We start from the raw sequence: 26,214 nt of genomic DNA, 5'->3' as shown, positions 1-26,214 counted from the left end.
GCAATGTTAGATAAGAAAGCTGACAAGAACCATACACATAAATCCTTCACTACTGTTAGAGCAGACGACATAATATTGAACTTTGACCTTGGTTCAAGTGCACCATTAGAAAATCCAAGTACAAGCGTAAAAGATACTCTTAACAATTTAGATAAGAGTTGCAGGAATATTGAAGATCATGCCAGAAACTTTGAAGCATATGAACTACCAGCAATGTTAGATAAGAAAGCAGACAAAACAGAGCTTCAAACATTAAAGACAGAAATACTTCAAACATTATATCCTATAGGTTCTATTTATACGTCAATGAACTCAACAAATCCAGCAACAGTTCTGGGTTTCGGTACGTGGGAACAGATTGTAGATAAATTCTTATACTGTGCTAGATATTCAAAGCAAACAGGAGGTTCGAAGAAAATTACTGAAGCAAACCTTCCACCGCACACTCATACAGGAACTACAAACTTTTCTGGCGACCATAGCCACTCATTAAGAGACCACCCATTATACAACTCAGAGTATGAAGCTGGCAATGACGTTTTATCTCCATCTTATAACAATGCAGCAAAAAAGACTTTTCGACCAACTGAACCAGGAGGAAATCATTCACATACTTTCACAACAAATCCAACAGGCTCGGGTGCAGATTATATGCCACCATTTGTGACTGTATTCGCATGGTATAGAGTTCAATGAACGCGCTTGAGCCTAGAATAAAATCTTTAACTTTACATAAATGAGCTTGAAAGAAGTATTCGAACAACATCCATGGAGGTCATTTAAGAAGTTCAATGAAGCTGCAAAGAGTTGGGGATTTACTAACAGAGCTGAAGTGAAAAGGTTCTTTGACAAAAATGTTGTACATCAAACAAAAATAAACCCTTACGACTACTTTTTACCAATTTACTCCAACACTCCTGACGCATACCAATTTGACACTCTCATTCAAAGCAGAAAAGGAGGACATAACCCATTCCTCATCTTCATTAATGTTAACACTCGCAAAGCATATGCATATCCAATGAGGAATAAAGGAACTCGTGAAGTGTTAAGAGTTTTACAAAAGTTTGTAGCAGAACATAGCCCAAGTACTTTAACATCAGACCAAGACAGTGCATACCTCAGCAATGAAATCACAGATTTTCTCATTAAGCATAACATAACTCACTACACTACTGAAGACCATAACCATAACATACTCGGCATCATAAACCGCTTCATAAGAACGCTCAGAGATTTAAACCAAGAGCGAGACTTTACTGAAGAAACAATGAAACATTTTCTCGAAGTATATAATTCCTCAACACATTTTACAACAGGACATACACCAAATTCAATGACACAACAAGAAGAAGAAAAGTATATACAAAAGAAACGAAGCCAAACACAAAATATCAGAAATTCAACACAATTTACCCTCATTCCTGGTACAAAAGTTCGTGTAGTTCTTGACGACAAACCGTTGACAAAGAAACGTTTAAGGTTAAGTAGAAACTATTATATCGTAGACTCTACGCAAGGTAATGGATATCTTATAAAAGCTGCTGACGACTCTATTGCGTTTTACCCTCGTCAGAAATTAGTTGAAAGTAGTAATGGCAAACTTGCTGAAACCATTGACGAAGCAAAGCGAGGAGTGGTTATTGAAATACTTGGCTACAACATAAACGATGACACTTATAAAGTAAGATATGAAGGAGGCGTTGAAGATGTTATACCATCTAAGAACTTGAGAGAGTCAAAGCCAACACATCTGGGACCATTAGAGCGGGAGTATTGGAAAGACAAAAATAAGCCAGAAAGAATAAGAAAATTCTTCTAAACTTTTTCATTAGATGTAAATCAGACAAAAATATATTTTAGGTGAAGAGGTGAGATTTCACCTGTTTTCTCACCTGTTTTTTCACCTCATTGAATTTTCCTTAAGATAGAAAAAATAAAGTTAGTTTTAAAATTATTTTTATTTTTTTATTTGTATGTAAGAACAGAAATGTCAGTCGAAGCAAAAACATTCACGAACAAATCTAATGGCGAAACATTCACAAAAGGCACTTATAATGGTATTGAAGTCTTACGTAGAGACAAGGATGGTTACATTAATGCAACAAATATGTGTCAGCAGTTTAGGAAAGACTTTAGAAAGTTGTTGGAAAATAAGTCCTGGGAAGAGTATTATAAGGCATTTTGTGAAGAATATAGCAACCGTCTGAATTCCGGCGGTTGCTTTTTATACAAAATTCATGCAGGAATTCCTGATGAAATCAAACAGGTTAGAGGAACGTATGTAGACCCAAGACTTATAAACTATATAGCAATGTGGGCTTCTCCAAAATATTGCATAGCAGTTGAAAAAATTATGGACTCCATAGACAAGAAAGTTCATGTGAAATTAAATGAAGAAGAACTCGAAGATACAGTTGAAAATGCTAAACCTTTGTTCGAACAAGAAGTTAGAAAAATGCATGAAAAACAATTAGAACATGAGCGTGAGATATGTTATGTTTATAGAGATTCTCCATACGAACTAGACCAATGGGAACAAGAAGATTTAAAGAGAGAATTTAGAGAATATGAACTCGCTAAGATAGCATTAGAAGCTGCAGAAAAGAAGTTAAAAGTTTGGGGTCGTTTTGTACAAAAATATTGTGAGTAAATGAACCATTTATTTTTGTCATTAACGACCAAAAATATATTTTATCGTTAATGTCACCAGGTCACCATGTGTCACCAGGTTAATTAACTTCTTTAAAAAATGATGACAACATGACATTTAGACAACAGGTACGAAAACATTAATATATAAAATTCATGAAAATTCATGCAGGAAATTCTTGAGTTTTGTATGAAAGAATACGGTGGAGCCAAAAGTGGCTCGACCTCAAAACAAGCATTTTATGAGCTTACTAAGGGCGTTATAAATGAATTCAAAGGTATTTACATACATCCTGACCTCGTTCATTTTGTTCAAAGCTTCCACGAGAGAAAAGATTCCTCATTCGCTAAGGATTCCAAAAATGAAAAAAATCATTGATTTCGACTGAGAAAAAACAGCAAAACCCTTCTTCCACGGGAACAAAGAAATAAAGAAGAAATAAAGTAAATTTTTATTTATTCCCGTGGAAGATAGAGCACTTTTATGACACTTTTTATTCACGACAAACAAAGAAAATAAGAAAATACGGCGCTGTCGCGGTTCGAACCACAGACCTTGACCCCTCCATAACACCACCTTAGACCACTGTACTACGTAGCCTGTCGACATAAGATTTTATAAATTGCATATTTGACGTAAATTTATTTCCATCTAGCTTCCCACCGCATAAGATATTCATACGTGTTTGTAAGACATTCATTAAACTTCTTTTCTATTACATCTAATCTTGCGTTATTTTTTTCAATAACTTGTCTGTATTCTTCATCATCTCCAGCAGTGTTTGGGTCTTCACGTTTAAAATATTCATTGTTAACCAATTTTTTATCTACAAATTTTATTAGTGTTTGATTCACTTCATTATGATAACGGTCATATTCTTTCAATACGTAAGTGAAGACAAAATGCGTCGTACCTTCAATCTTAAAGCTTAAAGAACTTTCAACACAGTTTTGAGGGTCTGTCAGTGCGTCAATGAGATAGTATTCGAAGTCAGTCAATAATCTTTTTAAAGTCATTTCATACAGGATAAAATTTAATGTTGTGAAGAAATAGTGTTTATTTCAGAAAAAATAAAGTTAGTTTTATTTTTATTTATTTTTTTTATTTTGTATGTAAAGACAGTAATGTCAACATCAGAGAACACAACAATTGCTATCGTTCATGAAGTCATAAATGAAGAATACGAGTACATACAGTATAACAAACAGTTACGTCTCATTCGTTCGGTCAAAGATGACATGTACCAAATGCAAAGTATAATGAATGCTCTTCGTTCTACAAAGCAAGCATATCATTGGTTTGAAAACCAACAGACAAAAGAACTTTTAGAAGAATTTCCTCATATGATTGCTTCCCTCGGAAAACCGAGAGAAGAGATTCCGTACGAAAATCGCAAGAATTTGGCTCCTGGTTTGAAAGGTTATTATGTTCATAGACTTTTAGTAAATGCTGTAGCAATGTGGGCTTCACCTCGTTATGCTTGTTATATTTTCATGATGTTAGATGAACTATATAAAGCAGAACGTGGAGAGATGGAAAAGAAACTTCAAGCAAAAGATGAAGTCATTGAATCCAAAGACAAAAGCATACAGAAAAGAATACCACGTTCAGTACCAAAAGGAAAGGAAAAGAGTTATAAGTATATGATTTATACTGAAGAGTTGGAGAAAGAAGAAGATAAAGATATGGTTATGTTGCATTTAGTCAGAAGAAACAACAAGAGCTTTTATGACTTAGCTAAAATATATAAATCTGACAGAAACTGGTTCTATTGTGAAAACTTACCAATTTCAATGACTCCGAATGAACAAATAAAGGAAATTGTCAAAAATACTCTTCCTCAAACACACTATGACATCAAAGGTTGCACAATACTTACATTCAAAGAAGACTTACCATTACTGAAGGAAAAAATAACAGAATATTTCGATAACTTCATAGAGGAAGAATGAAAACTTACCGATTTTAACCAAAAACATTAACTTTTTGACGAAGTGAAGATTTGCACTTTGACAAAATTTAACCAAAAACATTAACTTTTTGACGAAGTGAAGATTTGCACTTTGACAAAATTTAACCAAAAACATTAACTTTTTGACGAAGTGAAGATTTGCACTTTGACAAAATTTAACCAAAAACATTAACTTTTTGACGAAGTGAAGATTTGCACTTTGTCAAAATTTAACCAAAAACATTAACTTTTTGACGAAGTGAAGATTTGCACTTTGTCAAAATTTAATGAAAACTTACCGATTTCAATGAAAAACATTAACTTTTTGACGAAGTGAAGATTTGCACTTTGACAAAAAGTTAATGAAAACATTAACGTAAACATTAACGATAACATTCATTTTTGCATTAATCCTGGACTGTTGTCAAAATGTCATGTTGTCATCATTTTTAAAAGAAGTTAATTAACCTGGTGACACATGGTGACGTGGTGACACTTTCAGTTATTCAAAAATATATTTTTGCTTAAATAGCTTCAGGGTCTATTTCTTCAACCATTTCACTTCCTTCGTCAATGTCAATAGAAGCTTCTTCAACCTTTGGTAAGAATTTCTGTATAACATCTTTGTTCGTTATTGTCTTCAGAGATGAAGGATAATATTTCACATTTATTTCACCCTTCTTATATTCTTTCTGTTCGGAAAGATTCATAGCAATACTGAAGAAGTCAATGTTAGAGTTCTTTATGACAGTATAATGAGTATCTTTGACATTCACGAAGAAACTCTTTTGTTTCAAAACTACTGCTAACTCTTGTGAAGTATAACGTTTGCGGTCAATGACAATAGCTAATGGTCTGACATACTGACCAAACTTAGATTCTTTCACAAACTTCTTGTTAAAGATAACATTAACGTTTGCAGCACCATTGAACTCATTCTTGATGGCAGTAGCGAGAGCATTGTATGAAAAGAACTTGCAATCTTGCATGTGTTTCATTAAAATAAAAATATTAAATTATTTTGAAAAATAACTTTAAAAAATCTAATCTAATTTTTTCAAAAATATTTTTTTATTTCCTACTAAAGATGTATCGGAAGTTGTCTAAGTTAGAACACTCGGAAATAAAACAACTTCTTACAGAAGCTAACATAGAAGTAGCAAAGCATTACGCAACAAACAAAAAAGCACTCGCTGACATCCTCAATGACTATAATGGTGAAATAACTTATGATAGAATTCATGAGTTCATAAAGTCGCAACGCGGCGAGGACGAAGTCCATGCAAGAACATTTCCTTTAAATGACGTTGCTATTGACTTATATCATAGACGTTCAGTACCTCATGAAGTAAGAAGAGAAATGTTTGACATAACAAATGCGAACGTTGGTCATACTCGTAAAGCTCTTTCGCATGATGTTCGTCAAGAGATGTTTGACATAACAAATGCAAACGTTGGTGAAACACGAAAGAGAGACGACACACTGAAACAACAGAGAAGAGAGATGTTTAAGAGCGCTATAGAACAAGTTCGCAAAGCTAACGATGTCATTCGTTCCATTGACGACAAACCAAAAGAAGGTGAGAGATGGTTAAAGAAAGATGAAGAGAATAGGAAGAGAAATGTGAAGTCAGGCAATAGACTCATTGACTTTAACATCGAAGCTTTAGATGAACCAAACAGAGACTACTTACACAAACATTTCGGTAAGGTTTTCATGAGACTCTTAGAGAAGATTAAAATAAACTCCCAACAAAGATGGATGGTATGTTATAAACTTGGTGGAAAGTATGAATGTTCTACGTTAAACCTCAATAATATTGGAACATTACTACATCAGCTCTTGAAGGAGAACTTTATATCAGAGATAGAAGCAAATGCTGCAGGTATTGTTGAAATGCACTATGACTTCTTCTTGACAAACATAAAGAATCTTACTGAAATAAAGATGTATGATTTAACAGAATATGAAGGCTTAACGATGTCAGATGTAAAGAAAGGCAAACCAAAAAGAGACCATATAGAGATGAAAGCACACTGACAGAAAGACAGAAAAGATTATTGAACAGACTTAAACAAACAGGAGATAAACAAGATATAGATGACTTCTGGAATGAAATCCTTGGTGAAAAGAAGTTTTATAAGAAGAGAAGCGGTCAGTTCTGGAAGTATCTTTGCACATTACCTATAAATCTTGAGCGCTACCAAATCTTCAATGAATTGAACAAAAGAACTGCAGCACTTATGACAAGAAGACAATTGTTTCGTTTATGCTTGCATTCAGGCTGAAGTAGATGAAGAAAACTATTGACCACATGAGAGAAGTCATTCGTGTTAGAGACTTTCCTCAAAGTAAAGTACAAGAAATTTCTGAACGCAACAGGTATAGCATTTAATGTTACCATTGGTTACTTCAATGACTCAAGACATAATGAAATAAAGAGATACATACCAAAAGAATGTGAAACTGCTCGAACTATTGACTTACTTCTTGTTGAAGACCACTACATGCTAAATGAAAGATTACCAATGACAACATATTTCATTCGCAACTATATAGAAATCTTGAAGGAGTGTGGTGGAATGAACATTGAGAAACAGATGAAGATTTATACAAAGAGAGATGGTAAATACATTGTTCGCATGGATAGAACTACACCGCTATGGGATGTTATGAAAACATTGTGGGAGTGCAAATATTTCGAACCTATTTCTTATGGAGAACTTTTCACATATACGACTGACTTATATAAACAGAACCTTGCACCATTTAAAGATTTGACATATGCTCCAAAGTATTGTGTACAACTGAAGAAGAAAGCAGAGTCAAAAGAAGTAAATAAAAATAAGTGCAAGTTCATTCCTGAGCACGTTTTCTTTGCTGACTTTGAGTGCAGTACCGATGGCTTTCATAAAGCTTTTAACATATGTTATGACAGTGAAGATGGTTCAGTGAGTGAAAGCATATGGGGTCAGAACTGTGCAACAGAATTTTTGGAGCGACTTCCTGACAAGAGTTTAATATATTTTCATAACCTCAGTTATGACATAAACTTCATCTTAAGACACATGACAGAAGTGAAAGGAACTCCCATCATTAAAGGTTCACGAACAATGCAAATAACTGGCTTATATAAAGGAAGGGCAATTATTATAAAAGACTCTTACAGTGTTATAAATAAGAAACTTAAACTATTTCCTGCTATGTTTAACTTACAAACAGGACCGAAAGAAGTATTTCCATACAACTACTACAGCAGTGTTTTGTTAGCAAATGACAACAGAACTGGTGTCATTTCTGAAGCATGTAAGTTTGTAAAAGATATTGAAACGTTCATGAAGAACATAGATTCCATCAAAGGTTGCAGAATAGATGAGAACCACTTCGACTTAGAAAAATATAGCACGTTTTATTGCAAACAAGATGTAAGAATTTTAAGAGAAGGTTTTGTTAAGTTCCGCAATGACATATTGAAAGAATTTGATTTAAACGTTTATGACTACGTTAGTATTTGTTCAATTGCTAACAAATTGTTTGAGAACAGAGTGTACTTCCCGAATGGAAATTTATATGACCTCTCAAATAAACCAAGAGAATTTATTTCGAGATGCATTCAAGGTGGAAGATGTATGTTGTCAGATAACATGAAACAAAAGAGCAAAAAGAAACTCATTGCTGACTTCGACGCTGTTTCATTATATCCATCCGCTATAGCAAGATTGTATACTTTAGAAGGAATTCCAAAAGTATTGAAGGATGAGATGCTAAGCACAGAGTATCTCATGAGACATTTATTCGATGACGACCAAAAGGAACCCATTGGTGAAAAGTTTATGTCCGGCTTCTTTGTTCTCATTAAGATAACAGAGATTGGAATACATAGACACTTTCCTTTAATAGTTTGTGACCCTGAACTAAATCCAAAACTTAACGTTCCCAGAAGTTCAAACACTTGCTGTTTAATGTATGTTGACCATATAACATTACAAGACCTCATAAAATATCAAGGTGTCAAATGTGAAGTGTTGCAAGGATACTATTACGATGGAAACAGAGATATTAGAATAAGAGATGAAGTAAAGAAGTTGTTTGAGTTAAGGTTAAAGTATAAGAAAGAAGGAAATCCTTTGCAAGAAAATATAAAGCTCATTCTGAACAGTATTTATGGCAAAACTATTCTATCTCCTATTGAGTCAAAAATAACCATAGTAAATGACAAAGATGCTATAAGATATGCCATCAGAAACTACAACCATATAGTGAAGTTCGAAGGTTTGGATGGTTCAGATAAAACTATTTTCAAGCTAACGAAAAGCATTTGCAGACACTTTAACTTCTGTCCACTTGGTGTTAACATTCTATCTATGTCGAAGAGAATAATGTGTGAAGTATTCTGTACTGCTGAAGACTTAGGAATGGACATCTTTTATAGCGACACCGACAGTATGCATCTCTACAATGAAGATATCCCTCGTTTAGCTGAAGAGTTTGAGAAACGTTATGGAAGAGTTCTCATTGGTAAAAACCTTGGTCAGTTTCATAGTGACTTCGCAGAAATAACACCTGGAAAACAAAGTTTAGCATACAAGTCAATATTTTGTGGAAAGAAGACTTACATAGACTTACTCACGAATGATTTAAATGAAGTTGCATTTCACTGCAGAATGAAAGGCGTGAAGCAAGATGTTATTGCTTTAACCGCTAATGAAATGTTTCCTGACTCTGTTCAGTGTTTCTATGATGAAGATAAAGGTTTAATGGTTCCGCAAGGAAAATTTGACAAAGACTCTGAGTTCAGTTTAATGAAACTTTACAAAGCACTTCATGACGGTCAAGAGATTGGATTTGACTTATGTAAGTCATGTCAACCTTGCTCTGAAGAGAAGTTTAACTTCTCAATAACGACTAAAACAAGCTTTATTCGTAAGTTGAAGTTCTGAGGTCATGAATGAGATCATGAATGAGGTCATTTATTTTTGTCAGCAATGAGATCATGAATGAGGTCATGAATGAGGTCAGCAATGAGATCATGAATGAGGTCATTTATTTTTGTCAGCAATGAGGTCATTCGTGATAAAAATAAAGCTAGTGTAGATTTTACAATACTGCGATGGTAGAGTTTAAGAGTTGTGCTTCAATGTAGAGACAGTCCTTATGGTCTGGAGGTAAGAACACTGGGCAGTTATGGTCATGAGTGGAGAACATGTCTATCCAAAACTCACGATTGAAGCCAGTTAATTTATAGTATTTAGGGTTAGGAAGTGGTGAAGTTCTTGTATGACCAATGAACTCATTTTCAACTCCCTTACTTAAGTTTGAATATAATATAGCATGCTTTCTATCCCAAATGCCAGGTGTTACAATCTTTGAAAATTCATTTTTCCTCGGAAGCATTGCATCATAATTGAAAACATTTTTGAAATCATCACTTGGTTCAGAGATTTGAAATCTTATACGTAATGGATTTTCTTTCTCTTTAGCGACTTCATTGAATGGTGAGAATACAACAAACTGACAGTCATGAGTTCCATCTTCATTTTCATTAAATTCATAATGAAAGTCTATAAGTTGTGGCGGACTACCTTCTTCTTTCAGTTGTGCAAGAAACTCACGTAAAGGCTGTAAAGTTTGTACTTCAATGTTGAACTTTTTCTCGAACATCTCATTAAATGAAATCATACATTGCAACAATGTTGTATCGTCTTTAAAGTATTTGTATATGTGAATGTTTTGGGCGCTTAAAGACTGTTCGTCATTTTCTATCTCGATTTGAAGTATAAAGTCAACCTTTCTGAAAGCACGTGTTATATACATAGATGTTATGCCAATGTACTTCTCTTCATTTATGTTCACAATCCAGTCTGTTGGAAACTTAAACGTTACTCTGTTCCCCTTTATTTTGACGTCAGGGTTTTCACTACTGAACGCAACAGATAAAGGTATTTGTCTATACATTTAATTCGGATAAAAATAAACCATTTACTCTTTCTTTGCTTCAGCTTCTTTAGCTTTTGCTTCAGCTTCTTCTCTAGCTTTCTTCGCCAGCAAACGTGGGTTCTTCTGTCTTCCAGCAGCTAATGCAGCAAGTTGTTTTTCACTAAGTTTTCTCTTTGGTCTCTCTGGCTTTTGTTCTTGTTTTTGTTCCTTCAGTTCGGATAAAATTTGCTCGCGAATTTCTTTCTTCAATGCTTCAACATCTATGACCCCTTGGGTCTTGTCCGTAGGGCTTGTCTGAGTCATTTGACTGCAGATAAAAAACAAAATTAAAACTTTAACCGATGTAAAATGAGCTTGTCAAAATCAGAGCGAGAGTCTATTATATTAAATGACGCAAGAGGAATACAACATCCTTTCTATTACGTAAGTCAGAGTAAAGATGGTAAAATATACGTAAGAAAAAGAAAGGTTCCATTAGCGAATGCAGAGAGCGACAACATTAAGGTGTATGGCAAGGGTGAAGTCCACGAAACCCATATAAAACCTTCTGTTCAAACTGAGCCACCAAAAGAACAAGAAGAAAAGAAGCCAGATGTACTTTCAATAACGAACCAAGAGCTTATTGCAAAGTTCGTGAATTTCATTGAAAAACAAACCGAGTCAAAGAATCCTGACCCGCCAGTGAAAGAAGTTGAGACAAAAGAGAATGTACAGTTCATTGAAAATGTCAAGAAACAACTTCCACCACGAATGCCAAGAAGAAGAGTGAGAATAATGAAGTAAATAGATATTTTTATCCGAAGTAAATACATGCAGAACGAACAGTTAAACGAATTTACTCCAGCAGAGCATATTCATCAGATTCGCTCATATTTCGATATCATAGACAATGCAGTTCAAATTGGTGACACTAATAGAAAATATTCTGACGCAAAGATTCCATCACAACCTGGAACTGCTAAAGATAACACATGGGTAACATTCAATCTCTCACCTCCTGGTGAAAATATGTTGGACCTTTACAATACATTCATTACGTATAAAATGGAAGGTCAATTTATTGCAGATAAAGAAATTGGTTCAGGTTCCAATAAAACAAACCCACCAGGATTTTGGATTGGTTTCGATGACGCTTTCTATGCAGTTGCTGGATATCAAATCCTTGCAAATGGTCGTATCGTATATTCTCAAGACAACGCAAGAGAAGAAGCATATATAACTTCAAACTCACAAACTACCGAACAAATAAAGAAAGTAGATGTTTTCTCAAAGACTCGACATGAAGATGTATGGAGTCATTCGGAACATGCAGAACAGGACAAATTGTTAGTGGTCCAATTACAGCAGGAAAATCATTTGATTTTAAGCTTCGTTTAAGAATTCCTGTTAGAAGATTCCTTCCATTAGAAGCTATTCGATTTATTCCAGCTTTTGCAGGAAACATTCAGCTTAAAGTAAAGTTCAGTAGCGACGCCTTACAATGCACATCTATATCTGTAAATGATATCATTGCTTTCAATCCAACTCTTAAAGTTGCATTTGCTTCAGATTCAAATCCACCGACAAATAAATTTGTTCCATGGAATGAACCATTCACTATGATAACGAAGGCAGTAGAAGCTAGTGGAACAGTTACTATTACAACTGTAACCCAGCAACTATTTCGAACAAAGATGGATTTTAATGAATGTTTCATTCATCCAAAGTCATTCTCTTTAGACCCTAACATTTATACAGAACTTGTAGAACATTATACAAACGAGGCTTTATGTTTTCCTGTTAAAGTTATGGATTGGATTCCTATGGATGGTTCATTCTCAAAGAATACAGATAGTTCAAGTGCAACATTTACAGCAGCTTATACGCCTATTAATGTTAAAAGTATTTGGGCACTATTTAGAAAGAAAGACAACTATTATGTTAATTTTGAGAACCCTAAGTTTAAATATCTTCAGCTTTCCATGGGAGCTTATGGAAATATGCCTGCAGAACCTGAAAAATCATATGGACCTGTATTTTATGAAATGGTTGCGAACGCCTGCAATACAAACAATGATATGATAGGATTTAATGAAGATGTTATGAGGTCATTGGTGGATGATGGTAGTGTGGAACATAAATGGGATAGCTATGACAACACACATTTCTTATGTGGTTTTCCAACAGAAGTGGACTTTTGCTTCCAGCAAGGTCAAACATCTACTGCTCCAATAACATACAAATTGTCTGTTAAAGGACCTATTGAACTAGCAACTGAAAATGTACCAAAGCCACTTATTGGATTTATGAGGGATTGTTGCTTTGCCATTCAGGTGCGTGCTAATGGAATCCCAATAATAAGATTAGATGACTATAACTTAGCTACGGACGACGGTGAGGAATAAAGGATGAACGTTTATTTTTAAAGCTTATAAATGAGTTCTTCATCAAGCTCTCGTGAACCTTCACCATCTATGAAACAAACTTTACCAAACGATTATGGAGCACCTATTGAATATTTCTTACGAGCTGCACAATGGCAAAGAGCAGTCTCACCAAGGTTAGGTGTTCCACCAGCTCCTGTCAAAAATAGCATTTGGTCAAGTCCTTATATAAGATATGGTCTCCCACTAGGTTTGCTAGCTACAGCAGGAGCAGTTATAATGTTGAAAAGAAATAAAGCAAATGTTGTAAATAATACTGAAGTAGATGAAGTTAAACAAACTCCAACACCTTCACAAGCAAAACCTTCAATGACTCCTGAACCTATGGAAGTACAAACTCCTGTTCAAAAGTCAACTCCTAAACCGACTCCAACATTTAAACCAGAACCTACTCCTCAAATAAATCGTAAAACTCCTGCGTTTCCTTACTGAAAAATAACGTTATTTTTATTTAATATTAAAATTTTTATTTGATTGAAATGACAAATAAAGTCACTGAAGCAATGAAACAAAAGTTTTTGGTAGAATACATTAAATCAGGAACTATTCCAGAAGGTTTTTACATTCATACTATGAAGGATGGTAGAGTTCAGTTTAGAAAGATAAAGCAACCATTAGATAGAGAAGGTATATTAAGGAAGATTAAACTTCATGAGGACAACATTGCTGAACTTAAGAAGAAGTTAGAAGAGTTGGAGAAAGGAAGAGAGTTATAAAGCAATGAATTCAACAGGGTGAAAAAACAGGTGAAAAAAGAGGTGAGATCTCACCACTTCACCTAAATTTATTTTTGTGCTATGTTTTCATACGTGTGAGGGTGGTGATATCATTATTTTTTATTTTATTTTTAAGTTTATTTTTTATTTTATTTTTATATAAATGACGAAAACTATTGAGATAACAAACTACAACGGTCATGAGTTCAAGAATTTGTTCTTCGTTCCTCGTGAAAATACATTCTATCAGATACGAGGGAGAAAGGGTAAAGTTAGTTTGAGCGTTTATGACTACAAGCATAATGGAAAGTTTATACAAGCATACGATACAAACGGTAAACGTGTTTCATTAGCTTTGTCAAAACTTACAGGTATAAACTATGACAGTGATTTTGACCTATATGAAGAAGAAAGTGAGTCAGAAGATTATGAGCTGTTATATGAAGCACAGCAATGGGAGGAGTTGCAATACTTTTGTAAGTGAGAACGTTTATTTTTTACATTAGTGAGTTCGTTAGTGAAGTGGTTGGTGGCTTTGTAAATATTTAAGGTTAAGTTAGTGTTGTCGTTTGTGTTGTAAAATATACGTTAACGGTTTCGTAAAGTGTCAAATTCACATATAATGGGTAAGGTGGAACGCAGTGCCTCCGTACCCTTGATATGTATACTAACTATACTAATATCATTTGTATGGAATGTAAATGTTATGCACCAGTTACAAGACATGACGTCAAAAACATTATGGGAGATAAAGTTTTTAATTCATACACAAAATTCCTCATTGAAACGCAGATTTCTGAAAATCCGAATCTCAAGCATTGCATCAATCCTCGTTGCCAGAAAATACTTACAACAAAATCGATCTGCTTATGTCTTGCTGCGGAATGTGAATGTGGTGCCCGCATTTGCTGGTGCTGTGGAGAAGAGGCTCATGATCCGGTTACATGCGAAACAAAGGATAAATGGCTTTCAATCACTCAAGAGGACTCATTATCCGAACGATGGGAAAAACAAAATTCTAAGCGATGTCCAAATTGTAAAGCAGCAATTGAGAAAAATGGCGGATGTAACCACATGACATGCTACAAATGCCATTATGAGTTCTGCTGGATATGTGGTAAAAAATGGAGCAGTCATGGCTATTATGATTGTATTAGTTATCCTAGTGCGCCATCTGATTTCGAGAAGAATTCTTTAAATTTCAACAGAGTTACACACTATTATGATAGATATAAAAATCACTTTAAGTCAAAAGCAAATGAAGATAATAAAAGAAGCTTTTGCTGGATGAGATTGTACCAAATGATTACAACAAACAAAGAAAATCCTGCCAATGAAACCGATGCTTTCGCAATTCTCAAAAAATTATTCATTCTAATGAACAAGGCACGTACTGTGCTTGCATGGTCATTTGTATATGCCTACTACATGAAGCCTTTCTCGCATGAACTAGAGCTTTTCGAGTATGTTCAGGAAAAAGTTGAAAAGTTTGTTAATGATCTCTCAGATATAATTGAAAATAATCCAGGCATCAGTTACAGTGATCTTAACACAGCAATGGTCAGAGTTGAAAAGAACTTGGTATCATTATTGAAACATGTCTCAAAAATTTAATAAAATTAAATGATGTTATCATATCCTGATTTATAAAAAAATTATTATCACATCTTTGAAAACTGATAATGCATCATTCCAAATGACAAATTATTTTAAATACATTTGATCTCCCAAAATCAACTTTCGAAGAATTTGGTAAAATCTCAAAGTTTTATAATCAATATCAATGCAGAAATAATTGATGCCTCTAAATAATCGATATTCAATATATATCAAAAGCTTACAGCTTGGAAAAAATCTGAAATAAAGGTAACATAAGTAACGCTGTGATCCGATTTTCTTTAAATTTCAAGACAAGAATAGGTATAATATGAAAGTGCTATTCCCCAAGTGGCGGCCAAAAATTTCTGTAGGATCTTGAGTTATGAAAAAACATATTTAATTTAAAAAACATAATTAATTAATTACCGAGAAAAGAAACATTGGAAAAATTTTAATTAAACATAAATTCTTCTTTAATGATAACCAGTACATCTTTGGAGACAAAAAGGCTAAATGCTTCAGAATTGCAATTTTTCAGGGTAAAAAGAGCGATCTTATATTAGAATATTTAAAAAAAGTTTACGTGACAAATGGTCGAATGGTTATTCTCCCTTACTATGGCAGTCCCAACGGGAACCGCGGTAATTTACCGAGGTTTCCGCACACCGGTTCCTTTTTTTAGGAATTTTTTAGATTAAAAAATATGCTTTGTAAATCATTTTTTGTAAATCGGCAAAAATTTGGAAATATTCTGACGACAATAAATCTGGGAATAGTATTTTAAATACGAGAACAACCTATTTAAAAGTGTTTCGCTCGATTTTGTATAATTTCAAATTTTCGCATATAGCTTTCCGTGAATTACCGTGATTTTACCGCCACATCAATAGTTTACGACACTTTTTCCGTAAATTGAGTAGTTTACTGCACTTTTTCCGTAAAATTGAGTTACGGGAATCCGTAAGATTACCGTACCTCACTTCTAGTTGAAAATAGCATTAGTATATAATAAATAGATATATTATTCATATTTTTGATTTTGAATTACGGAAAAAGTGAGTTCAGAACTTCCAATTATTATTTGATTAATTATGTTAAAAATACTATAAGGAATTAAAATACATAATGTTGAAATTTGAATTACGGAAAAAGTGAGGGTGAAAGTGAAGTGAAAAAGTAAGATATTTTTTGTTGAAATAATCATAGTTGTACAATTTTGAAACTATATGTAAAGCTATAAATTGAATAAATTCAAAAACAAAAATTGTTTATTCTTATTAATAAATTTATATTAATCAATATTTGAACAACCCGTAATTAAAATTGAATTCCTCTTAAAATTTAATCCATACGTTAATTTTTAATTTGCTCGGCGAATGCCGAGCTTCCCTACTTCTCTTGTCATTCCTTCAAAAACTCTAATCTCATCGCACTTACAAACATCATGATTTGATGTATTGTCGAGAAATCTTAGACTTGTTTGTCATTTGATGATAGCATTTGAAAGTCATCTCGAAAATCGATTAACAAGACAATTTCCCAAACATCTACATACAAGTAGATGATGGTAAACCCATTAGAGTTGTTTTGCTATGATTCCTCCAATCTTATGATGAGAAAAAATCATATCAAAACAGCTCTAATCGAACATTCTACACAGCTTAGCATCCAGCTAGTTCCAAGTAATGCGATTACAACATCAACGGCCAAAGCCTTTCAGAGTCCTTTAATCATTTCTTCTCATCTCAATGTGAAGTGGCCCCAAACGAACTACAAGCTGACGTTACAACGCATTACAACCCGGTTAATACGAGCATATACATTAGAGCTGCTTTGTTATGATCTCCCTCATCAATTGATGAGAGATCTCATTATGAAGCAGCTCCAATCGAACTAAAAACCTACATACAAATGAGTGAAAACAAATTCATTAGAGTTGTTTTGCTTTGATTTCTCTCATCAGAAGATGAGAGATACCAGAACAAAACAACTTTAATCAAACTTTCTACACAACTCAGCACAGTATCAATGCAAAGTAATGCGTCTGTATCGTTAACAAGCAAAGTTGTTTCGGGTCCTTCCATTTTGGAAGAATTCGGAACAACTTTGCGAATTGATAGTGTAAACCCATATACATGAAAGCGTGCATGCATAAAGACAGGTATTGTCAGCAATGACTACCTGCCCAGCTATGAGTGATCAGAGAATTACCATCTCAGGCTTTTTGAGAACGTTTCAGCCAGGACCCTCGTATGTTGACTGTGAGAAAGGCATCCTTTATCTGAAATAGATACTTTTCCAACAATCAAATTCGAAGATCTTCGACGTTGTTGTAAAAAGAGAAGGAGAAGGAAAGAAGAGGAATTTTATAAACAATATTTTCTTTGGTGATTTCATCTTCACACCTAGCAATAAACTTCCATACTTCTTGAGTTTTTTGGTCTTTAAACATTGCGCTATTAATAGTATCCAATTGAGTTAATTTAGAATATAAAAAAGAAAAATAATTTTTTGATTTCAAAATTTCATTAATCAAGCATTATAATATGATAATTTTGCATCATTCACTACAGCCAATTCATGTGTCCACTAGGTTCCTCTCTGATTTATGATTTAATTTTAAATTAAGGGTGCATACAAGAGGATCATGTAAACTTCAGAATTTAGAACCTTATTTTTAGGCATTATCTTGGCTACCTATTTAGGCTCGAAAAGCAAAAAATATCAAAAAATACAACTTGACTCCATTATGACCCTTTCATGGAGGTAGTTTTTATCCGCTAGTATTTTCCCTTTGAATCTCTTTACAATTCGAAATCAAATTCAAATCTCAGTAGAAGAAAGGAAGAATCGACTTACTACGGTTGTAATACGAATAAATACATATATTTAATTATTTTTATTTACATAATAATTGTTTGAAGCTCATATTCCATCAAATTTTTAAATAAAAACATTAAAATGTTGAAAATGTTCATATATTTTAATAGGGTTTTGGCACTTTATTGAGGAATTACTACATACATAGTCGAACTGAACTTGATATTTTGAAATTTAAATTATTTATCAAAATGAAAATTTAACTTGAAATTTATAATTATTTAGTCATATTTTGCATAATTCTAAGTAGATTTTGTAAAAAATCAAGAAAGAAAAATTTTAACGTGCTTTATTTTTTCTTTTTTATAATAATACATATTATTATATAATTAACATATTCATAATGTTTCACCCTTTCAAAAATATAATCCTCCTCCTCTCAAATAAACGTACATACGGGTGGCCTCTTTTTTCAAAAAATTAAAATTTGAAATTTTGGGCTCAAATATTAGAGATTTTTTCAACCTTCAACGATATATGTTGTCTATATCAGACCTCCTTTCTTTTTGATACTTAACATTGTTCCTAAATCTTAGCCGTTAAGGCTGTTCTGAAAATATTTTTTTTTCGAAAAAATTCGAAAAAAATTCTTAAAATTCAAAAATCCCTTAATTCATGAGGATTTTGGAAAAAAGTTTTTACATGAACATGTGTATATTATATGAAGTATATTGATAAGGTAAAAATCAAATTTTATTGCATATTCATCGAGAAAATAAACTAACGAATCCCTCAAAATTGAGAGGGTAATCCTCCTCCTCTCAAATAAACGTACATACGGGTGCACCCTTAAATGCCATATAATGTCTAAAAAATATTTGAAACGCAAATTTCATTAAGCAAAGTCTTGTTTTTGATTCGAAACTCTCACTACGAATTGCTTCATACCATAAGGCAAGTGGAGCGATGAATAAAGCCTCGTTAATGTATTGCTTTTTCAAAAGCTCTAAAAGAACTGATATTGAAAAAATAGCAATTGGATACTTATCTTTGATTGCACCTAATGGAGTTGTATCATTCAACGCATCTCCAATATCTACACATTCTCTAATCTTATTCACATCCACAACAGATTGCATATTATTTGCATCGACCAATAACTTTATTGTAGTATCAATTAATCGTGTTCTTTCTAATTTTGACATGTGAATTATATCATTAATCCAAACAATTTTATCTGGATCAGTTAAGTAAGCTTTCGCTCTACTCATCATTTCTTCATAATTTTTGGCTTGTGATATATATTCTATAAATCGATCCTGGTTTTTATCGTAGCCAGGATCGCCATCTGTTATAACAACACGAACTTTGATATGTTTGTTAATTTCGTCAATTGCCGAATTAATCTTATCTATAATTTTGCCGGATTCACCATTAGTATGTTCAATTATATGTAAGATAACATTAGGCTGTCCAAATTTTAAAGGCATTCCCAAAAAAATAAATAGATATTTAATTTCTTTTCCGTTTTCATCTTTTGGTCCTTTTTCCTCCTTAGAGGACCAATTGTGCAAAGCAATTGCGTCAATTGCAATTGCCCACTCACCATCTCTGCCTGGAACTAATTCTGGATGAAGTACAAATTTTTTCATCATCATTATTTCCTCATGAAATCTATTATATAAAGTTGCTGGTGTTGGAAAAGGCAAACAAAATTCTAATAAAACATCATAAGCTGCAGGAGATTTAGAATGAATTAAAAAAGCCAAATCTACCAATTCGCTGTGATCGCCATATCTATAGCCTCTAGGACCCTTTGCACAGATATTTTCCATAATATTAATTATTATATCTTGAGTATATTTTGGAATATGATCTGGAAAATTAATGTTCCAATGAGGTTGATTATCATCATTTTTTTCTGGCAAGTTTCTATTTTCCGCTAGTCTTTCGGCTTGTTGACTACGTTTCGATTTTTCCCAATCATCTACAAATGATTTTATTAAGCGTATTTTCCCCATTCTATCATTTGGATATAAACGTTGGCGAATAGTAAATTCTCTTTCCATAACAATTCTACGCAAATCTTTATCAATTTTTGCTAAAAATCCGCTTTTTTTATCCAAATTCTGCAAAAACTCTGACATTTGCTTCACATCTTCATTGATTGTCTCAGGATTTGTTGGAACTATTACACCAAGACTCATTGTTCGTTCATATCTCCATCAACTTTTGATCAAACAAAACCGTTTTGGCAAATAAAATTTTTAGATAAAAAATTGTATATATATAAATATAAGATTTATCTTATCTTAAATAAAAATTTTGATCAGATTTTAAATGTCACGTTTTGCCATTCGTAAATCATATGTCCTCATTCAAAACTCCAGTTTACTACCTTATTCAAAGCTAGGAATAGGATCCATTGCTTCATGGTATGTGTATACAGCATAAAGTATACCGAGTTTTTGTACAATTCTAAATAATTTGTCGAAAATTCAAATTTCTTTTGAAAAATTAGTTACAAATATATAATTTATGCAATAACAAAATTTCCCTCTTTTAATGCAAAACATGACATGCTTTTATCTCTAAAAATATATTTTTTGCCTATTATTAACATTTTTAATATTTATTCTTTTTTTTGCTTATACTATGCATGTGAAGCAAGTTACCTACATGTAAGCATGCAATTTTTGGATCGGTATCCATAAGTCACACTTCCTATTTCGGGTTTGATATATAGTATTGAATTTTTGTAACAGCTGAATATTCAAATGTAATGAAATTATATTGGTACAAAACTTTTCTTTTAGTTTTGATTGTTTCTCAGAAAACCTCCTGAATAATCAATATTAGACTGGAATTTAAAAAATAACAAGATTTTGAAACTTATAAAGTAGATGCAAATATCTGTAAAAGAATATGTATGATGAGTAAGACTTACATTTCTGTTTCAAAAAAAAAAGTACGCATTTCAAGTCGAACTGCTTCCTTTAATCCGAAATAATTAAGATATCAGTTCTAACCAATATACTATATAATTGTGAGAACTTTCAATTTATTTTAGGTATAAGATCACTCTCGCCAAACTGAGAGGTATCTGATTCCAGTGACAATTTAGTAAATTGGTGCCAAAACATAGTGATATGAAGTCTGAGCCATCACATAATTTTTTAAAAAACCTGTTAATAGATGAAAATTGTTTGATTTTTCCGTGAAAATCCTCTCTGGTTTTTAATTTTGAGGTATAGAAGGAACACTGTATCTCAATATGCTTTTCCGTTTCTGAATTACCATTCAATGTCACGATTAAATCTTATTTTTGGGAAAATATTATTAATAAATCATTAAATATGGAAAATTATAGATGATTTATAATTTTTTTGTTTATTTACGCAATAGCTTCAGTACAGAGATAATCTTTGCACTCATGGCATAAATGAAAACAAAAACAAGCCCATATTGCTGTTAAAATTGATGTGATTAATCATCATATAATATTATACTATTTTGATTATTTATTTTATAAAAATGAGCATTCCAAAATTAATGATACCTTAGTAATTTTCTTAGCTTTACGTGTCAAAAATAGGTAGAATAGCTGAGATTCACTGTTCATATGAATAACAATCATTGTTGCCATATATTATGACATCTTTTAATGATTGTATAAATAAATATCAAAAGGACGTTACAAATTAAAAACGTTACAACTAATTAAAAAGTAATAGCCTATCGATAGTAGAAGAAATTGCTTTTTATAGTGCAAAATGAGCATAATGTTCAGTTATATTATTTAATTCTACTAAAATAATTCAAGATATTGCATTTTGCAAAACGCTACAGAAAAAATTTCGTAGTAATTTGTATAATTAATAGCTACTGCATAGAGATGCCTATCCTTGATTATTAAAAAAATCGGATCACTTAATTTTTATCAAAAATTATGAAATCTAAGATGCCATTTTGAAAGCGGTAAATTGCCTGCTATTAAAAAATAATAGGGGTTGTCGATTAGATTTTTTATTTTGACTATATCAATGTTAATCCAACATTATTGGAACATTAACTTTTGTATATGTAGATCATTGTGTAACAGTTTAAAACGCGCGGTTGTGTTATTGTATGCATTACTATAGCCAAGGAACTAAATTCATTAGGTGAGAAAAGACCCCCATAGAAACTCGCTCGGGGTAGGCGAAAAAACTTTAGTCACCTTTTCTGAAATTTAAATTTTGGATTATAACTTTGAATGATGACTTTAAAAATAATCACAAATACTATTCGTGATTATTTATTACTTTAAAAAGAAAATTCGTCAAATTCACAAAAAAAAATCTATGAAAAAATTTTATTTCACTTATTGCCTTCCATACAAATGAGAATGAACATTGTGCTGAATTTAATTTTGAAATTTGCACAATGGAAAAATTTTTCCTCAGTAATTTTGCCAATAAAAAATTTTCAACTAAATTTTTGCAATGAATGATAAACAATACGAATACGAAGTTGATTTAGCTGCAAGAGTCAGAGGACTGCTGGATACTAAGCCAGATATAGCCGAGTGGATTCAAAATTGCACAGAACAGTTAGCAGAAACCGGAGAAATTGATAAAGAGCAATATGACTTTCTTATTGAATATCTATTAAAGTTTGATCTTGATCTTCGCCAAGAAATCATATCAGTGCAGAAATATGACGAAAATGGCGAACAATTAATGGCTTTAATTTTTGAATCTGAAAATCAAGTAGAAGTTCTCGAAGAAGAGGATGAAGATGATGACTCAATGGATATCGATTTTACTAGTTCCAAGAAGGAAGAAGTCTATGTTTTGCCTCCTTGCCTCGATATTGATTATTTCATCAAAGAACAAGACTTCAAGGTCAAGAAGGTCGCGGAAACTCTCGTCGTAAATGAAGATTTTGCCTACTTTATCCTCAAATACAGCGATTGGGACGTTACAAAAGCTATTAACAATTATCTCGCAAATCCTGACAGTACTTTATCAAAAATTTCAGCCAAATCGAGCCAAGTCAAGGAAAACCTTGGTCTCCGTCTCTGTGGCCGTGGAGATTGTGTTAATTGCTGCGAAGAAGACGTTGAGCTTTACTCGTTGCATTGCGGTCATCAGTTCTGCCTTGAGTGTTGGAAAATGCATATTTCTAACCAAGTTGACAGAGGAAATACAAATATTATTTGTATGGAGTGCAATTGCAGCGCTCCTATTACTAGACGTGACGTTAAGAACCTAATGGGTGAAGACGTATACGAATCATACACTAACTTCCTCATTGAATCGCAAATTTCGGAAAATCCAAATCTTAAGCACTGTATTAACCCTCGATGCCAAAAAATACTTACATCCAACGCCATTGGCTACTGCCTTGTTGCAGAATGCGAATGCGGTGCTCGTATGTGCTGGAGATGTGGCGAAATTGCACATGACCCGATCACATGCGAAAACAAAGAGAAGTGGCTCAACATAGCCAATGCGGACAAGATTACTGCCGAGTGGGTTCATCAAAATACCAAACTTTGTCCGAAATGCCATGCAAGAATCGAGAAAAACGGTGGCTGCAACCACATGACATGCTACAGCTGCCACTATGAATTCTGCTGGATCTGTGGCCACGAATGGGCTTCCCATGGTGGCGATTTCTATAATTGCAACAGATATAAGCCAGAAAAGAACCAAGGAAAGAACGAACATATTACAGATAACGTCGACAGACTCGCGCACTACTTCGAAAGATTTTCAAACCACATCAAATCTCGAGAAACCGAAGAAAAGATGAGAGGCGAATACCAAACTCGATTACTAAAGCTGCTGACTACGCACGCACAGTATCCGATCGAAGAAAGGGAAGCTCTCAAACTCCTCAAAAAATTATTTCACCAAATCGACTTTGCTCGAACAATTCTTACTTGGTCATACCCACACGCGTACTACATGAAGTATGGATCTCCTGAACTCTCCGTTTTTGAGTACGTCCAAAGAGATGTCGAAAAATTCGTTGATCAGCTCACAGATATGGTCGAAAACCAGACAGGACTATGCGCCAATGATTTCCGTGTTCCAATGTTGGCTGTAGAAAAGAACGTGGAGACATTATTGAAACATGTTTCACATTCTTACTCTAATTAATATTTTTTTTGTCTAAAAAGTAAATTTTTTTATACATTTCAATAATTTATGAAGAACTTTAGAGGAATACATAATCTAAAAGTCCATTAGAATATTCTTCACTTACAATTTTTTGAGTTCCGTATTTTAATGAATTTGTAAGTAATGTGATTAAGAATACCCTGAAAATATCTGTGGGAAAGAGTCTGGTTGGTCACTGATATTTTTCAAGAATCTAATATGAATCACGAAACCAAAACTATAGTTTAAACGTGAATAAATAGCCTAATTTAATTATATATCTGATATATAATAAAATTATGCTGTGATTTGTCTATGCTTTCCTATATGAGTCATGAACTATGAAAAGGGCCCAAAATTTTATGTTGGTAACATTAAATATATATGTAGAAGTATCATATTATTAATTTGGATAAACTGATGAACAAAGACAATATTCAGCTCTTATATATCATGCCGACGTATGATGTTCGAAAAGTTAACTGTGAGTTGAAACTTTCATGCTTCATCTCTTAAATATCATGCATTATTTATATTGCCAAACTACACACAACATTAATGATACATATAAATAGTCATTAACTCATGTTTTGAACTCATATTTTTTGAATCTAACAAATCTCTCAAATTTCAAATATATTAGCCAAACAGCATCGAACAGAAACTGAATTTTCATGTCCCAAACTCCTTAACCATGAATGTTAACATTGTAATTTAAATATCTTAAATCTAATCTTTTTTTTTGATTCATCTCAACATTATGAGAAGAATGTAATGTTTACTAATGTTTGTAAAAAAAGAGAAAGTTCATTAACTTCAGAAATACTTTTATTGACAATTGCAAATTCTGCTTGGCAATTACCTGTTGAAAGATGAATCAAATTGTTAATAAATAGTTCTCTTGTATTAGTAGGTACTATACTACTATTATATGTATTTGAAATCGAATTGTCAATGTAACAACTATCAACTGTTGTTTGTTCATCATAATAGTTATATATCAAATATGAACCTTGAGGAACAGTGTTGTTAATAAAAGAACAACTTTTTACAGTAAGAGAATTATACCAATGGTAAATAATTCCTAAATTTGATTCTGTTTTTGTATTATTTATAAAATTACATGAATCAATCAACGCATTATACCAAATATCTAGAATCATACTATTTGTTGCTAAATTATTAACAACAGTTGTATAGTTATATTTTGTTGTGTATTTTTCTAAAGGATTTTTAATCCAACCAGCAGGTCCCCAAGATGCTTTGCATGATGAGAAATTTGTTGATGAAACTACGACATTATCACGTTCTGCTTCAATAGAACAACCAAAACTTTCTTTTCCTACATCGAAAAGGGAACTTTCAATAAAAAAGTTTAAGTTATCTTTGTCAACTTTTGTATTTGAAAAGTGGCCACTTTTCGAACTTTGGCATTTTGTACAACAGAATTTTCGTTGAACAATAGAACTATCACTGCCAATTTGGTAGTTAATGCAACTTCCAGTTTCTGTTGAAGTGCAGTTACTAAAAAAACAACGGTTATGTAGGAATAAAGTGTTGGAAATTGGATTAAAGTTGATAACTCGGTTATTATCATCAAAAAAATTGCACTCATCTAAGTAATATTGACCTTGACCTGCTGAAAGATTACAATTTTGGCATCGCTGAGTTGCTTGACTTACAAACCGATTATTAAAGTAGCCATTCCAAATATCGTCATCCTGGATGGATGACTTTCCCCATAATTTATATAAAAATCATCAATATTAACCTTATTTCTTGGAATATTCTTTTATTGGAGTTCCACACTAGAGCTACATGTACTGAGTAGCGCCATATATTTTTCACCATTGTGCCATGTAAATATCAACTCTATGTGTCTCTAATATCGAATTTAAAGGCTAAATAATGAGATGTCATTCAAATTAATTTTATTAAAAGTGACAAATTTAATCGTTAGCAATT

The 26,214-nt window shown here is 32.8% G+C and overlaps 13 protein-coding genes and 2 pseudogenes across 15 annotated transcripts, besides 5 other annotated features; 12 read left to right on the top strand and 3 right to left on the bottom strand.

Annotated features, from left to right (window-relative positions):
- Window positions 1-14,354: part of a mobile genetic element that runs on past the window's edge.
- On the top strand, window positions 4-696 carry TVAGG3_0147250 (phage tail repeat-like family; the record flags this gene model as incomplete). The annotated part of the gene is made up of 1 exon (XM_051224512.1): window positions 4-696. One exon carries the CDS (start codon window positions 4-6, stop codon window positions 694-696), a length of 693 nt encoding a protein of 230 aa, XP_051109498.1.
- On the top strand, window positions 737-1,822 carry TVAGG3_0147240 (integrase core domain containing protein family; the record flags this gene model as incomplete). The annotated part of the gene is made up of 1 exon (XM_051224511.1): window positions 737-1,822. The coding sequence occupies one exon, from the start codon at window positions 737-739 to the stop codon at window positions 1,820-1,822; it is 1,086 nt and encodes a 361-aa protein (XP_051109497.1).
- Window positions 1,991-2,653, top strand: TVAGG3_0147230 (uncharacterized protein; the record flags this gene model as incomplete). Its single annotated transcript, XM_051224510.1, has 1 exon — window positions 1,991-2,653. The coding sequence occupies one exon, from the start codon at window positions 1,991-1,993 to the stop codon at window positions 2,651-2,653; it is 663 nt and encodes a 220-aa protein (XP_051109496.1).
- Window positions 3,778-4,605, top strand: TVAGG3_0147220 (KilA, N-terminal/APSES-type HTH, DNA-binding family; the record flags this gene model as incomplete). Its single annotated transcript, XM_051224509.1, has 1 exon — window positions 3,778-4,605. The coding sequence occupies one exon, from the start codon at window positions 3,778-3,780 to the stop codon at window positions 4,603-4,605; it is 828 nt and encodes a 275-aa protein (XP_051109495.1).
- Window positions 5,159-5,602, bottom strand: TVAGG3_0147210 (uncharacterized protein; the record flags this gene model as incomplete). Its single annotated transcript, XM_051224508.1, has 1 exon — window positions 5,159-5,602. A coding segment is annotated over one exon (444 nt), but the record flags the coding sequence as incomplete, so codon positions are not given.
- On the top strand, window positions 5,692-6,709 carry TVAGG3_0147200 (annotated as a pseudogene). Its single transcript has one exon. A coding segment is annotated over exon 1 (1,018 nt).
- Window positions 8,235-9,545, top strand: TVAGG3_0147190 (organellar and viral DNA polymerase type B; the record flags this gene model as incomplete). The annotated part of the gene is made up of 1 exon (XM_001324834.1): window positions 8,235-9,545. One exon carries the CDS (start codon window positions 8,235-8,237, stop codon window positions 9,543-9,545), a length of 1,311 nt encoding a protein of 436 aa, XP_001324869.1.
- TVAGG3_0147180 (uncharacterized protein) lies at window positions 9,703-10,560 on the bottom strand (the record flags this gene model as incomplete). The annotated part of the gene is made up of 1 exon (XM_001324833.1): window positions 9,703-10,560. One exon carries the CDS (start codon window positions 10,558-10,560, stop codon window positions 9,703-9,705), a length of 858 nt encoding a protein of 285 aa, XP_001324868.1.
- Window positions 10,585-10,845, bottom strand: TVAGG3_0147170 (uncharacterized protein; the record flags this gene model as incomplete). Its single annotated transcript, XM_001324832.1, has 1 exon — window positions 10,585-10,845. The coding sequence occupies one exon, from the start codon at window positions 10,843-10,845 to the stop codon at window positions 10,585-10,587; it is 261 nt and encodes an 86-aa protein (XP_001324867.1).
- Window positions 10,891-11,325, top strand: TVAGG3_0147160 (uncharacterized protein; the record flags this gene model as incomplete). Its single annotated transcript, XM_051224507.1, has 1 exon — window positions 10,891-11,325. The coding sequence occupies one exon, from the start codon at window positions 10,891-10,893 to the stop codon at window positions 11,323-11,325; it is 435 nt and encodes a 144-aa protein (XP_051109493.1).
- Window positions 11,587-12,926, top strand: TVAGG3_0147150 (annotated as a pseudogene). The gene has a single exon. A coding segment is annotated over exon 1 (1,340 nt).
- Window positions 12,957-13,397, top strand: TVAGG3_0147140 (uncharacterized protein; the record flags this gene model as incomplete). The annotated part of the gene is made up of 1 exon (XM_001324831.1): window positions 12,957-13,397. The coding sequence occupies one exon, from the start codon at window positions 12,957-12,959 to the stop codon at window positions 13,395-13,397; it is 441 nt and encodes a 146-aa protein (XP_001324866.1).
- Window positions 13,445-13,681, top strand: TVAGG3_0147130 (uncharacterized protein; the record flags this gene model as incomplete). Its single annotated transcript, XM_001324830.1, has 1 exon — window positions 13,445-13,681. The coding sequence occupies one exon, from the start codon at window positions 13,445-13,447 to the stop codon at window positions 13,679-13,681; it is 237 nt and encodes a 78-aa protein (XP_001324865.1).
- Window positions 13,682-14,354: a terminal%2Cinverted (terminal inverted repeat of canonical_Maverick-1_5 transposon ID:TVAGG3_0147120).
- Window positions 14,355-14,371: 17 nt separating this feature from the next.
- TVAGG3_0147110 (protein polyubiquitination) lies at window positions 14,372-15,295 on the top strand (the record flags this gene model as incomplete). Its single annotated transcript, XM_001324828.1, has 1 exon — window positions 14,372-15,295. One exon carries the CDS (start codon window positions 14,372-14,374, stop codon window positions 15,293-15,295), a length of 924 nt encoding a protein of 307 aa, XP_001324863.1.
- A 1,322-nt stretch (window positions 15,296-16,617) lies between these two features.
- Window positions 16,618-16,691: a mobile genetic element.
- A 331-nt stretch (window positions 16,692-17,022) lies between these two features.
- Window positions 17,023-17,282: a mobile genetic element.
- Window positions 17,283-17,908: 626 nt separating this feature from the next.
- Window positions 17,909-18,949: a mobile genetic element.
- A 3,486-nt stretch (window positions 18,950-22,435) lies between these two features.
- TVAGG3_0147060 (ubiquitin conjugating enzyme binding) lies at window positions 22,436-25,658 on the top strand (the record flags this gene model as incomplete). Its single annotated transcript, XM_001324826.2, has 1 exon — window positions 22,585-24,249. The coding sequence occupies one exon, from the start codon at window positions 22,585-22,587 to the stop codon at window positions 24,247-24,249; it is 1,665 nt and encodes a 554-aa protein (XP_001324861.1).
- Between the last annotated feature and the right edge of the window lie 556 nt (window positions 25,659-26,214).

Source organism: Trichomonas vaginalis, chromosome IV (assembly GCF_026262505.1).
Source record: "Trichomonas vaginalis G3 chromosome IV, whole genome shotgun sequence".
Classification (NCBI taxonomy): domain Eukaryota; phylum Parabasalia; order Trichomonadida; family Trichomonadidae; genus Trichomonas; species Trichomonas vaginalis.
Note: the sequence above shows the minus strand (reverse complement) of the source record. Positions and strands in the feature narration are given on the sequence as shown.